This window comes from Falco rusticolus, chromosome 6 (genome assembly GCF_015220075.1).
Source record: "Falco rusticolus isolate bFalRus1 chromosome 6, bFalRus1.pri, whole genome shotgun sequence".
Taxonomy (NCBI): domain Eukaryota; kingdom Metazoa; phylum Chordata; class Aves; order Falconiformes; family Falconidae; genus Falco; species Falco rusticolus.
Window position 1 is genome coordinate 183,609 of NC_051192.1, and position 14,090 is coordinate 197,698.

Consider the following 14,090-nt stretch of genomic DNA (forward strand, 5'->3'; position numbering starts at 1 on the left):
GTTTGTCAGTTAGCATTGAATAATAATCTTTAAGGAGTGTAGAGCACTTTTAGGAAAACTTTAAGTAACAAAGTCATTTGAGTATAATGAAAATTCGTAAGGAATACAGCATTCCAAACTTAATTACTATATCTCTGCTCTTTTGAAGAAATCTAGATGTGTTTTTCTTGAATGTTTGGTTGGTTGTCTTTGTATAACCCAGTTTTTAGGTCATCTTTGAGCCTAAGTGTACAGTTTTAACAGCATTTTTAGGGATTTAGATTTACACATACAGCTTTGCAAGCAGCTTATCTTGTATAACGTGCTTTTGTTGAATTTTGGAAGGTAGGCTTGGTGTGTTTGCCTAGCCTCATGGGTTTGGTCTGACTTTTCAGACATCTTTAATGTGTTAAGCATTTCCTTTTGTGACAGTCCATTGAAAGGGAGGTAAGATAGAGCTTGTCTGCATTTTGTATGATAAAGATCTGCAAGGTTTCTCTACTCATGCTTTTATTACATAGTCTCAAAATGCAGTACCTGGTGGCTTTGCATACTTCCACGTGAACATGGTATTGTCTTACGTAATACACAAAATGTAAAGGATTAACATTGACACGCAGGCATCCTGTGTTGCTTCTTGCCATTGATAGTTGTAGTGGGGGTAAGAGGACATGTGTGCTTATGGAAATAGGGAACAGCTCATGTTCACCTTTTTTAGGGAAAACTGGAGTCTGAGCTAAGCCCACCTCCAGAAGGTTATCAATCTTTTGCAACTCCTGACCTATGCTTTATGTAAAATTCTTCTCCCGTTCATGCTCTGCTTACACACATCCTACACACTGTGTAAATCTGATGCTATTGGGTTGGATTTTGTTCTGTTCATGATAACCTTCCAGGTTTTCTTCCCACTGTGTTGCTCATCTCACATTTTAGTGAGACACCGTTGCTGTGGTCTGTCAGACGTAATACACATCATGGGTAGTGATGGATAATAGGAGCACACAGAGAGATACTTCACTCTCATGGCAGTGGCTTCATCTGTAATTAGTACCTACATGTGCACACAGCATATGAATCCCTTGAGTAGTCTGTGCTGAAAATAATATTTTCTTTCTTATATCTGGAATCTTCAAACATTTTCCAGCTTGGTTATGTTTAAGAATGGCCTGACAGAAGGGTATTTGCTGTGGAAGGGTATGGGTGGAATTATTTAGCCATGTAATCGTGACAATTTCACTGGTGCAAGGTTGTATTGAATTCTTTCATATGGTAAGAGATCTGATTTAGTGTTTGTAGGCATATCTGAATAATCGAGTTAAAAATACTGTGAAAGTGATCTTTTGGTATGAAGAGACAAAATGATGGCAAAGTAGTGGAAAAAAAATCTGATTTCTCTTGAATATAGATACACTTAAGGGTAAAGGTTAAAAGTTAGCATTTTTCTTTGAGCTGTGTTTTGTAATCTTGCATACTTTGAAGTTATCTATTAAATGGATCTCAAAGTTACCTTCTAACTATTCAGACTACAAAAAAAGTAAATTTCTATCCACTGATGGTTATCCTATTTAGAAACAAAAGCCCTCCTGAAGCTTGGCAGGCCACCAGGAATGCACAAATACATATTTTTAGCTGAAGCTCCTTGTGTAACTTTGTTGAATATTAGCATAGAACTTAAGGGCTGTGTTTTCCCCCAACCAACCTGAAAGTCCGCAAACTTTTATATAAGAAACTAACTATGTAAAATAACAGTTTTATACAAGACTCTGCTTTTCTGTGAATTTGCAGATAGTATGAATGGGCTTTTTTAAGTCATAGTTCTGTGAATAGAAATGTGAAATCTTAAGTGAAAGGTAGGGTGGTACAAACCGTGCAGTTATTTATGACCTTAAGTAACTAAAAAGTTTACAAGACTTTAATTGGGCACTCTTTCAGATGCTGTAAACTTGTGTGCATGTGTGGTACTCTTTCGTTTCTTTGAGGAAATAGATTACTTTTTTTTTTCAAGTAGGAATGGCTCAAAGCATATAAAACTTTGCTTATATAAAATAATATAAGTTCTGGAAAACAGGAGAGCTATTTTTATTTTTTTTTTAAACCAAGTGTGGACTTGGCTTCCGTGACTTATGAATAGAAACTTGTCTTTTTGCAAATATTTTCTTAGTTGGAATTCTACCTAATAGTGATCTTAAATTCCAAGCATACACTTGTTGTGAAATAAAAGTGTTATATTTATTTTTTTCAAATTTTGTTCTTAGACGATAAATAACTTGCCGCTATTTGGTGACTGGCAATTCAGCTCAAGTAGAAACAATCCTTAATCAAAATTTTTTTGTCTTCCTCTTTCACTATGCTAATGTAACTTAAATATATAAAAATGATGGCTTGACATGGTCTTCCAAGATAAGAAACCACCCTTTCCTAACCTGATGGTATTAAATTTGTTACATTTGTTGCTGGAGAAGGCACAGGGTGGTGGAATGTTAGTAGTTTAGGACTAGAGTATCTTTAGGTTGATCCTGTAAGTCTTGTGCTGTGTGTTGTGTTGGGCAATGCATCCCAAGCTATTTTGGGCATTGACTTCACTTTGGTTCTCAGGTTTGTTTCAGCCAGGCTCAGGATCTGGAGTGTAACAAATTTAATGAAGTTGGTTTGTGATCCCATCTGTAACTGGGGTTATTTTTTTATTTATTAAAATTTTTTTAAAAATTAAAATCAATGTTTAATTTTTTTAAAACTTCATCTCAAAACACTGTGTTGCCTGTATTTAGTACGGGCACTGTAATTAACAGGTTCTCTTGCTTTAGTTGATTCTTAGTCTTTTTCAATTATTATAAAAATCATAATGTCACAGATTCAGACTAGCTATGTCTAGCTATGAATTATTTTAAGAAGGCATTTACTTAGTGTCAGCAAAGGTTTATTTTATGAAATCACTTTGGTACGCTTCGTTCCAAATGCAGTAACTTGTATGTACAATACTGTTTTGAAATAAAAGTAAAAGCGAAAGTATTACTGGTTTACATCCATTTGTATATGCAACTGCAGATCAGGATGACTGGGTTTTTTTTGCACCCATAATGTGCAATATTATGTCTCTGTGACAGATGAAGGCCTATCTGCTGGAGGCAGTGTAGCTTGACCCAATGGTTGCTAGTGTGTGGTAAGGACTGCAAAGCATATTTGAGTGTTTCTTGGGAGAAGAAGCTGGGGTGATGTAAAAATTGGTCTCAAGTCTAAGAAGAGATTTCTTAGAATGTGACAGTAGGTGAAAAATTGAAGTAGCTTCTTCATACAGTTAAGCTATGAAGGCTCATGTAACAACTGCAATGTTCTAAAGGTACAGAAGTTGTGCCTTATGGTAGAAGTTGGAGGTGATACAGCCAGGTAAATGAGATTCCGTATTTCTTTCTTGCTTGTGTGATTTGATTGACAACACTTGCTTTTCTCCTTTAAATACTAGTGGGTTTATATCTGGTCTGCCATGCATTTGGCAGCCAAAGGGAAGGCAGTAGGGGAAACAAAATCGTCGTGTGTGTGTGCACTTCTTCCACAAACTTGGTTATTGTTAATCTAACTAATTGGGCTTTCTGAGGTAACTCTTAAATTGAAAAAATTATTCAGAATGTATTTAATGTTTTCCTTCTAGCTGTGGTGCTTGTTGATTTATTTCCTATGTGTCTGCATCAGAGACATATGTGTGCATGTGTATCAATTCATTTGTCAATGGTTGATGTCATGTGTTACGAAGTTGTGATGGGGATGTGTGTTCTGTCCTGTAAGTTTTTTCTTGTTACACAGGATATATCTGGGCTTTTGAGAAGCAGATGTTTCTTTTCAGGGAATTTTCTGATGAGAATTACCTTGGAGAATATTTTTTCTGTTACGCCACTAAACTTTTTCTGCAAAAGCTGGATAAAGTCTACCAAAAGTAAAAGTAAGAAAGTCCTCCTTCCACTTTGCTTATGGTCCTCAGTGACACTTGAGCTATGTTATAGTCTGTCTGCTGCTGGATGAAAAACACTGTCCTTCAGTCCCTTGAAGCAGGGAGTAGGATGGTACAGGGCCCCACTGTTCTTATCTAGACATCCTTTCTGGGGAATCAAATGAAGCACCAACTGAACTCTGACTTTTGACTTCACATATGTGTTTTAACTGTAGGGTTCCAGAGTCCTTTTTCCTGATGCATTTTCTAGGAATACCTGCAGGGCAAATTCTTCCCAGTACTGTGGGAATTGGGAGAGCTGTACTGGGGCAGACTGTTCTCTGGGGCTGGTGATTGGTTCCTGGTTTTCAGTGACTGATGATGATGGTAGGTAACTCTTCAGCTTACATGGCAGCAGTTTATGCTGAACACCCAAGACCAAGCTCTCGTGAAAATAGATCGGTGCTACAGGAGCTTGGAGAAATTTTGTTCCTTCTCCCCCCCCAAATAAGAGGTTCGACAGAGTCCATTGAGGTTTGGAAGTTAAGAAGCTGATTGTAGGGGAGATTTTCATCTCCTATAGGATGACATTAGTATTTGTGACTGTGGTGGTCATGGTATAGTCCCTGGTACACTCATATTGATGGATCGTCTTTTAATAAATTGAGTAGTATATTTCTGTGTCCTCTTCTCCTGCCTCCATTCCTGTCACCTTCTGTACAAAAGGGAGATCTTTGGGGAGAGGTAGCGCTATGGCTGAGACTTTTATATGCTTGATTTCTTCAGTGGAAATGTTTCTGGGTGTGGAGCTGTGGATTTAGTCCCACTACCAGCGTGCTTTCTCTGTTTGCTCTTATAGCAGTGGAGGTCTGTGTTGTCTGTCCATACTTTGATATCTTCAGTGGAAATCATTGGAAAGATGTAGGTAATAACAAACAAATAAAACAAGAAGCTGCATTCATGGTTTCTGTAGACCAAGTCTACAGATAGCATTCTGCTTGTCATCCTTCATTTCCTCTGCTGGTTTTTTTTTTCTTAATCAACAGGGTTCCTCTTAAAATCAACAGGGTTCTGCTGTTGCTTGCCAGAATGATCTCTGAAATTGTGAATTTATCTTACATAGCATTGAAAAATCCATACTTTTCTAGCTAAACATAGAGGTGCTATCCAGTTGAGCTTTTGGCCTTGCAAACTTGGCTGGCAAAGACTAGACTTGAATTGTGTTGAAGCACTAAAAGTGGATTTTAATCCACTTTGGAATTACAAAAGAGAAAGGGAAAATGTTTTCAAATGAATTGTCTTTACTATCATGGAAAATTTGGAGGAAGAAAATGGAAGACCTCAGTTACAAGTGTGGAAGCACATAGGTAAATATTTTGTGATACTTCAAATACTGATCTAACTAAATGTTATCAACTTAATGATTAATTTTAAATTTCTAACGTATTCTGCAGGTCAGCTAATAATGATGAGACAAACGGAGCTGACAGTAAGAAAGAAGAGCATTTCAGAGCATGAAGGCTCTGGAAGGATGTATGAACTTATACGTTTGTTGCAGAAAGGTAATGAATCTGCTCCAGAAGAGACATCAGCATATGCAAAACAAACAAGAAAACCCCAGCCATATTTTTGAAGAATGCAGAGCAAATGGGTTTTCCATAGTTTGAGAAGACAAGACCTCCTGTAAACAAAGTAGCCATTTCCCTAGTAATGGAATTTGGGCATATAAAATGCACATATGGCAGCTAGTAGCCTACAGAAAGTCTTGAGTGTTTATGAAATGGTTTTATAAGAACATCAAGGAACTTATTTGAAAACAAAACTTTTTGTATCTGTTCCTTGGTGGAGATGTTGATTGTGTAAGCTCAATGAGAATCGCTTGCATACATGAATCTGTCCACAGCTGCAGAAACTGAGAGCAAAAATACCCTCTGTCCTGCTGAGCAGACACCAGGTGAAATATCTGGCAGGCTGCAGTAGCACTTGAGCAGACCTAATCTGAAATAGTCTCTTGACAGGCTATACTTACAGGAATGCAGGTGGCAAATTGGCCACATAAGAAACCTGTTGTGGAAAACTTCTGAATTGGTGAAACATCAATTGACAGACTTCTGTGTGGTGTGTAGTTCTGAATAGCTCTTCCTGACTTTTCCTCAGTGTCTATCTTGATTTGAAAAATGGCATTTACTTTGGAGTAGTGTGATTTATTTCTGAAACAGATTTCATATATGGAATGCTGGAGGCTTTTTGTAATTAATTGCCTGATATCTGAGGTTTGATACATGACATGCTTTATGTAACATTGTGATTTAATGTAACTTCTTAAAATTAAACTGAGAAGGCATAGTTAAACTGAGTGGGGAAAACATTTTTTACCATTACTTCAGTAATAATATATTAAGTTCTGTTCCACTCTTAATGCAGGTAACATGCCTGCTGTAATGTAAATCTAAATAAATAGTTACATAAAAGTATGCGTATTTTTACTGCTCTGGGTCAAGATTGGGTTTATATGAAAACAAAATGACTTTTGAAATTTCAGTGCATTAAAGCTGTGTATATGCCCAGAAGTATGGGACAAGGAGTTTCCTTTAAGCTTCAAGTGTGAAGTGCCTTTTGGACTGTTAGCATTTTCCAGAAGCGTTCCCTGCAGTTGTCTCCATTTGCTGTTCCAGATGATTTCATGATGCTTTCTAAAAATTAAAGCCTCTGGATAGGAGAGCACGTTTTTCCCCAGCATACTGCTGCTTTGAGGTGAGGTGGTTGGTTTTCTTTGGAGGAATTGCAAAAAGTCAGAAAGAGCTCTTGGGCAGCTCAATGCTATTGAGCTAGCTTCCAGGGTGGTTTTATGGCAAAGTGCCAGCAGGCCTGCCTGCCTGCATTTGTGAGGAGAAACCCTGTTCATTTATATTCTTGATCATAAAATAGCTCGTTTCAGGATTGCCTTTTGGTAGGTACCCCATTCTCAGAAATACGTTGAAGAAGACAGTGAGGCATTAGAACACAAGCTGGAGTAACTGGTGGCAGTGCACCTCCAAGTTCTCATGAACACTGCTTGCCAGTAGGATTTCTCTACAAAGCAGGTAGCTAGGCCACACCACAGATCAGGCTTGCTCTGCCAGCTGTCCAAGTGCTTTGTTGCCTTGCTGGGGGCTTTAGGACATGTGAAGAAATTACATGGGTTTTGAAGAGGATTCTCTGAAGCAGCCCTACTAGTTCAAGCTCATAGTTCTAAGTAGTGTTGTGTGCAGCTTCCACTTGTAATGTGGGACCACTTATGCACTGCAGTTCTGGATTAATGTTTTGAGGGGCAGGAGGTATCGTTAGCACCTAGAACAACCAAATGTTCCTGAGTTAAGCTTAAGTTAAGCAAATTCAATTGTGATTTCCCTGCCTCCCATATGCTGTTGTGTTGTGTAGAAAAGCAGATTTGTGTTCTCTTCTCCCAGATGAATTGGGGAACCTGCAGTTCACAGATTTCAGTGGTTAGATTTAGAATAATCTTCTAGGAAGACAGAAGTCTACATTGTGATGTGGGCCCTGAAGTGCAAGATTATTATATCAATCATGACACATACTAGTATTGTTGTATCTGTGTATTCTCATAAGTATAAATATTTTCTATCACTGTTTTTCTAGATAAATGCTCCTCTGACTGCATAAGAGGAGGACTACCATAGCCTAATTTTGCACTGAGGAGGATTTCTTTTGTATCTGTTTGGAATTTTCTGGTTTTATAAATACCTAATCCTTGTGTTACGCAACAGAGAGAACAAAATACCTTGTCTTCCACTTCTCTGTATCTCTTAAGAGCTTGTGGCCTAGAAAGTAGACTAATTTTTGGTGTGGGTTTGTTTTTTTTTTTAATTAGAAACTTCCCTTAGTGGACCGTTTTACAAATTTGTTTTCCTTGAATGACCGGGATACTGCACCTATAGTATTGTGAATCATTATAGTCATCGCAAACCAATATTTCTCATAAGCGTATTAAAACCAAAATGACCGTAATACTAAGATAATCAGAAAACTGCACCTTCTTCCTGTAATAACACAGTATTCTTCACAGGACACTTAAATACAAATTAAAAAAAAAAAAAAAAACAAACCAAAAAAACCAACAACAAAACAAAACACGCTTTTATTTAGCATCTACCCAATTCGTTCATTAGGGGGCACTGCACAGCTATAGAAGGGTTCCTGGGATTTGCAGAGAAACTTGGCTGTTTCCAGTGATGCTATTTCACTTCCCATAACCTCCTCTTCCAAACTGCCTGAGGACAGTGTAACACGAAGTCGTTGCTGTGATTTAAGCTCCGTTCTGACTAAAACTGGTTTTGATAACAGTTTATGGTAATTGAAATTTTACATTCTAACATTGTATAAAGTCCTTTTCTGTGTGCAGAGAAGTGTCTTCATAGTAGTTCGCAGCACTGTCTGATTTGCCGTTCATGTGGATGTTACACTTAACATGTATGTTTCTATGTACAGCTTTCTAAATGTTAATTCGGACCATAAGTACTTACATACAAACTAAATCAAAGTCCAGTATCAGGGATCCTCAAACTTTTTAACCAGGGGGCTGGCGCGGATGAAGTGGCAGGGACTCATCTGCGGCTGCTTGGTTTCCGCCCCCAACCCCTGGCGGGGGGGGCGGGGGGGTCCTGTAAATACCGGGGGCCAGATTGAGGACTCTGGGGGGGCGTATCTGGCCTGCGGGCTGTAGTTTGAGGACCTCTGGTATATATGGTTGGAAATATGGGTTACTTCTTATGGATCCTGATGGGGAAATGTTAGTAATAAACAATTGCTTTCTCTCCAGCACTGCATGCAAATATGCCTTTTGCCTTTGGACATGGACTTCTCTAATGAATACCAGAATTTTTGCAACAAAAAATTTTGCAACAGGAGAAATTGCTTAAAAAACATTTTATAAACTCAACACAGGAGCAGAATGCTTTGCAGTAATGAATGTTAACCTGTACCAGTATGTTTCTGAAGAGAATGTACAGGGAGTCACTTGTTTTTCCAGGTATTTGAGTTGATAAGGTAGCACATTGAGAGCATTCCTGGTTACTTTATAGGGGTTTGGTTTTCTGTCTGCCTGGTTTAGCGCTCCCATTATACACATGAGCCTACATTTGCATAGGTTTCTTGTGAGATTTTTCCAAATTTCAAAAACTTTTTATCAATTAGATCTTTTGGGATATGAGCCATTCTTGTTCTGCCTTATGCTAGGCACCATGCATCTGTGTTACTTTGACTTGAAGTTTTAGGTTATATAAATGGTGTTAAAAATAGGGAAATAATTTCATAAGCTTTGTTGCATGTTAAGCCTAATTTTAATTATTTTTTTTTTGGTCCTGTATTTTACATGCCTTTTGTCTTACCCTGTCTCCTGTGGTACCCTTATAAGCAAATGGCAGAAGATTGTAGTATCTAATAATGCTTGTTTTCAAGGAGACTAGGCTAAAGCAGTCCTGGCCGTTGCTGAAGGGTAGCTGCTGGGAGATGATGGGACATCCAGCCAGACTCTTTGCCAACTTCCATCATGAGAGGCAGTGCATAAGGCACAGTGCCTCCTTTGAACTCTTATTCAGGAAAGTTGCAAAATTTTAGAGGCAGTTACATGTTTCTCTTAGCTTTGTTTCAGAACTCCCGCCAGCAGTGCTGCACCTGCCTCATTCATGTGAAGTCCTCTCTAAACCTGTATGATTCACACAGCGGAATCGAAGGGAAGATGATACTTCTGTGTTAAATCTGGAGAGTACAGAGACATGACAAGGGTAGTCTGTTCCTTCTTGACAAGGGTAGTCTGTTCCTTCTTGACAAGGGTAGTCTGTTCCTTCTTGACAAGGGTAGTCTGTTCCTTCTTGGAGTGATATCTTCTGCCTGAGACCTTTTGGGAAGTAATGCCTGATGTGTGCATTATCAGCCCTAATTTTAGTGGTGGTTACACAAGTAGGCACACACGTAATGCCACTTAGGCCAAGAGCATGACAGTACATGAACCAAAGCTGCCTAGAATAAGCCTTGCAGCTGTCCTTATGGCTGAAAACACAAGTAAAGTAGCCTTTGTGATTGACAGCTATTGCATGGACTAATTAGTCAGGAAAAAAATTAATGCTATTCTGTGACCCATTGATATATTGTGTTCAGTTGGATTTTGGAGGATGTCACTTGTGCTTCACACCGGAAGCAGATGGCACGATTGTACTGTTTCCAAGGGGTGTCCTATTCTGGTCTGTGTCAGCCTGCCACTTTGCTTTTACTGCCTCTGTCAAAATAAATCTTTCAATTGCATGGAGCCCGTTCTTGATATGTAATAGTCTGAAGCATGCATAATCCTGTGACTGGTTTTTATCTCTGTTTTATGTATAAGCCACAGCTCTAGTCAACAATTTTTTCACTAACTAGAATATGAAACATGTTAATGCCTAAACGAAGATTTAAGATGAAAATCTTAAATACCTTGGAATAAAAACATGGCAGATTGTGTTTTATAAAACTTACGTCTAAGTGGTAGTTAGGCACAAAATATTAGTATTAAACCTTCTCGTCTAGTTTTAGTTTATAGCTATTATATTTTTGTTGTCCTTTAAAAAGAATTGCGCTAGTATATGAAGGCATTAATATGGCTGTGTACTTAGGGACTTCTGTACCCTGGTTTTACAAGCTGGCCATAGTTGGATGCGCTGGTGCTTTCTGATGAACAGCAAGGCAGTCCCTCCATGAATGAAGAACATTCACTTCTTCCCACCGTCCGTCTGGTTATTGTTTCTTCCTTTTGGTTTGGGTTTTTTTTCTCGGGGGAAAAAAGTCCTGGTGATGACAAGCTGAATGCAAGCCATCAGAACAGCTTGCAGCAGTGGAGGCCTGTGTTGCTGTACTAGCAAGTGTGTTGCCAGCAGGCCCCTGTGCGGTACTGACAGGGCTGCATCAGGAGAACTGCATCCAGCCAGGGCGTCCTGTTGATACTGCTGTACTGAAATAAGCCCACTGGAAGGGCATGAGGAGATGGCATGGGGAATGCAGAATGTGTTGAAGGAAAAGCTGGGGGAGTGGGGTTACTCATTCTGGAGAGAAGACTGAGGAGTAGGGGAAGCCTTCCTGCTGTCTTTGACTGTGGATGGGGAAGACAGAAATACTTCTTGCAGCTACGTAGTGCTTCCACATATTTCACTATGAAAAGTGAATAAGGGAAATCCTGATAAGCTGTTAGGAAAAAAAAAATCTTGCCATGAGGGGTTACAGACTTTGGGAAAGATTGTCCAGAAAGGTTGTGGCCTTTCCATCCTGAGAGCAGTTCAAAATTCAGTATGGCCCTAGGCATCCTGGTCTGTGTTGGCTCTGCAGTTGAGCTGGAGGTTGGATAAAATAATCTTCAGGGCCCCTTCCAGCCTGAAATATTGGTTAGACTGTTGTTAAAGAAGTGAGAGCCCTTTTAATCTGTTTATAAATGCAGTGAAGGAGTTTTGCTTAGCTTTTGGTCCAGCTTGCCTGTTCCAGGAGCGTTTATACATGTTACAAATGTACAGGCTTCCCACAGTTTTGACACAGTGCTGTAAGAACAGTATGTATGGGGATCTCATCCTCACTTGTTCATCTTAAGATTTAACACCTCTAATAGGTTCTTTTTTTGGAGAGGTAAGGTAAATCAAACTAGTTTTGAGGTAAATAATGTGTGCCTGAGTGCTTCCCTATCTGGGAGACTAGTGACTGCTGCTGTTTTGCTGAAATTAAGCTCTTAGCAGATGATTGTGTCTCTCTTGCTTGTGTCAGGCAAGGTAACAAGTAGGAGCATGCAAAATCAGCAGATGGTTGGATTTCTTCTTCTTAGGCCAAACTGATGGATTTGCACATAGCAAAATGCTTGTAACACTTTTTGTGTTTGACTTTCAATGTTCGCAGCAATTGGAAGAAAAAAGTGAGGATGAGGAGGATAAAGAGTGCTTAAAGCAAGCAATAACCGCCCTACTAAATCTTCAAAGCAGTATGGAACGGATATGCTCCAAAAGTCTTGCAAAACGAAGGCTTAGGTAAACATGTTTCCATTTTTCCTGCTTTCTACTCTGCTTTGCTATAAATCCAGGGCTCCCAGTTTCCTCTTTTAGTAAACAATGAACAAAATAGTTTGTGACAAGCCTGCTTTTTCAGAGGAAGTGACATCAAAGCCAAGATAATTTGTTATTGTTTTAAAACCGTTCTGATTTCTGTGTGTCCTTGCATACTGGTAGTTGAGACGTTCTGAGAATTCACTGGTAAGTAGAAAGTTATGGCATTTGTGGGTTAATTATGCTCAGATAATATTAATAGCTACCTAAAAATGTTGTTAAAGGGGTTTTCTGTGTGATGAAGGGAGCGTTCTTGAATATGAAACTAATTAACCTGAGGAGTTTTTTGAGCAACTTTTTTGAGCAACGGCTAGTTAAAATTACCACTGGATAATAGAAATAGATGCATAGATAACTAGTACTTTGTTGCACTGTTGTAGTGAGTTCTTGGATTATGCAATCTGCTGTTTGATTTAATGCTAGTATTTGTGCAGAAGTTTAAATGTGTTAAAATTTTTACTTTTGCTCTTAAAATTGTTTCAGTATTTTCTTTGCAAAGAAAGCTCTGTGCTGTGAAATGTAGTCTTAGGCTTGGACATGAGCACATTTAACAGCTTACTTTCTCTGATATGCTTCTTTCAAATTCAGTCTAAATTGTTTTATCGGCTATGGAAATAAGTGGTTTGTTAGGCTAAGAAGTGCTAATGGCTTGCCTGTTTCTGGTTGCCTGTGTTTAGGCAAAACATTTGTTGCATAGAAGATAAGATTTATCAGATGAGGTACTTAAGAGAAACATTAGTCAAGGCTTGCAATGGTGCTGATATTGAGTGCTGAAGTTGCATTCTCAGTGGAATTCTCACCACTCAGAAAGATGATCTTGTGTTTTTTGCTATTAATAGTGGTTGTGGTTTTTAAATACATGTATACTAATAGGCTGCCTTTCTCCCATCCTTCACTGAAGTGAATCTGCATGCCGATTCTATACTCAGCAAATGAAGGGGAAACAGCTAGCAATTAAGAAAATGAATGAAATCCAGAAAAACATTGATGGTTGGGAGGGTAAGGACATTGGACAATGCTGTAACGAGTTCATCATGGAAGGAACACTCACACGTGTAGGAGCAAAGCATGAGAGACACATATTTCTGTTTGATGGCTTGATGATTTGCTGTAAGTCAAATCATGGCCAGCCAAGACTTCCTGGTGCTAGCAATGCAGAATATCGTCTAAAAGAAAAGTTCTTCATGCGAAAGGTACAAATCAACGATAAAGACGACACTAATGAGTACAGACATGCTTTTGAAATCATCTTAAAAGATGAGAACAGTGTTATTTTTGCTGCTAAATCAGCTGAAGAGAAAAACAACTGGATGGCAGCATTGATATCTTTGCAGTATAGAAGCACGCTGGAAAGGATGTTGGATGTAACAATGTTGCAGGAGGAAAAAGAGGAGCAGATGAGATTTCCAAATCCTGAACTTTACAGATTTGCAGAACCTGACTCTGAAGAGAATATTGTGTTTGAAGAAAACATGCAGCCCAAATCTGGAATCCCCATCATCAAGGCAGGAACTGTTGTCAAGCTCATTGAGAGGCTGACTTACCACATGTATGCAGGTGAGGCACATCATTTATATAGCCAAAACTCAAGGTGGTGACTAGTTCATGCTTCTTTTTATGCATTAAATACATGCAGCAAAATAATTAATGTGTGTAGAAAGCAAATATGCTTTGCAGTGCCATATTCTAACATGCTTTTTGAATTAAGATTTTGAGATCTAAATATGCACCGCTGTAGCAGTTAAAAATATGAAACCTGTTTGGCTAAATGTAGTGGGATATACATGTGGATAAGTTTATTCTCTTACAGAGGATGGGGAGGTGGGGGCCTGCAGGAATTTAGCTCTAGACAATACTTTTTCCTGTATGCCCCAGGCTACAAGAATTACCTTCCCTCTCCAAAGCTGGGTGGCATGTGAAGCTGCCAGCATTGTGGGAAAGAATTATGAGCCCAGTGTTTTCAGTTAACAAATTGTACTCCATTAACTCTTACCTTTGTCCATGCTGGCAAGTAATGAAAAGACTGAATACCAGCTGGAAGCAGTCACCTGCATAATTTGGCCTCCGAACTTCTTAGT

General features: G+C 38.8%; 1 protein-coding gene across 1 annotated transcript in view; it reads left to right on the plus strand.

The window, feature by feature from the left end:
* The window catches only part of SOS1 (SOS Ras/Rac guanine nucleotide exchange factor 1), a 51,976-nt gene that overhangs the window by 21,868 nt on the left and 16,018 nt on the right, over positions 1–14,090 (plus strand). The window contains 2 exon segments of the mRNA XM_037393179.1: positions 11,810–11,937; positions 12,914–13,569. Of these exon segments, the coding sequence (XP_037249076.1) occupies positions 11,810–11,937; positions 12,914–13,569 (784 nt within the window).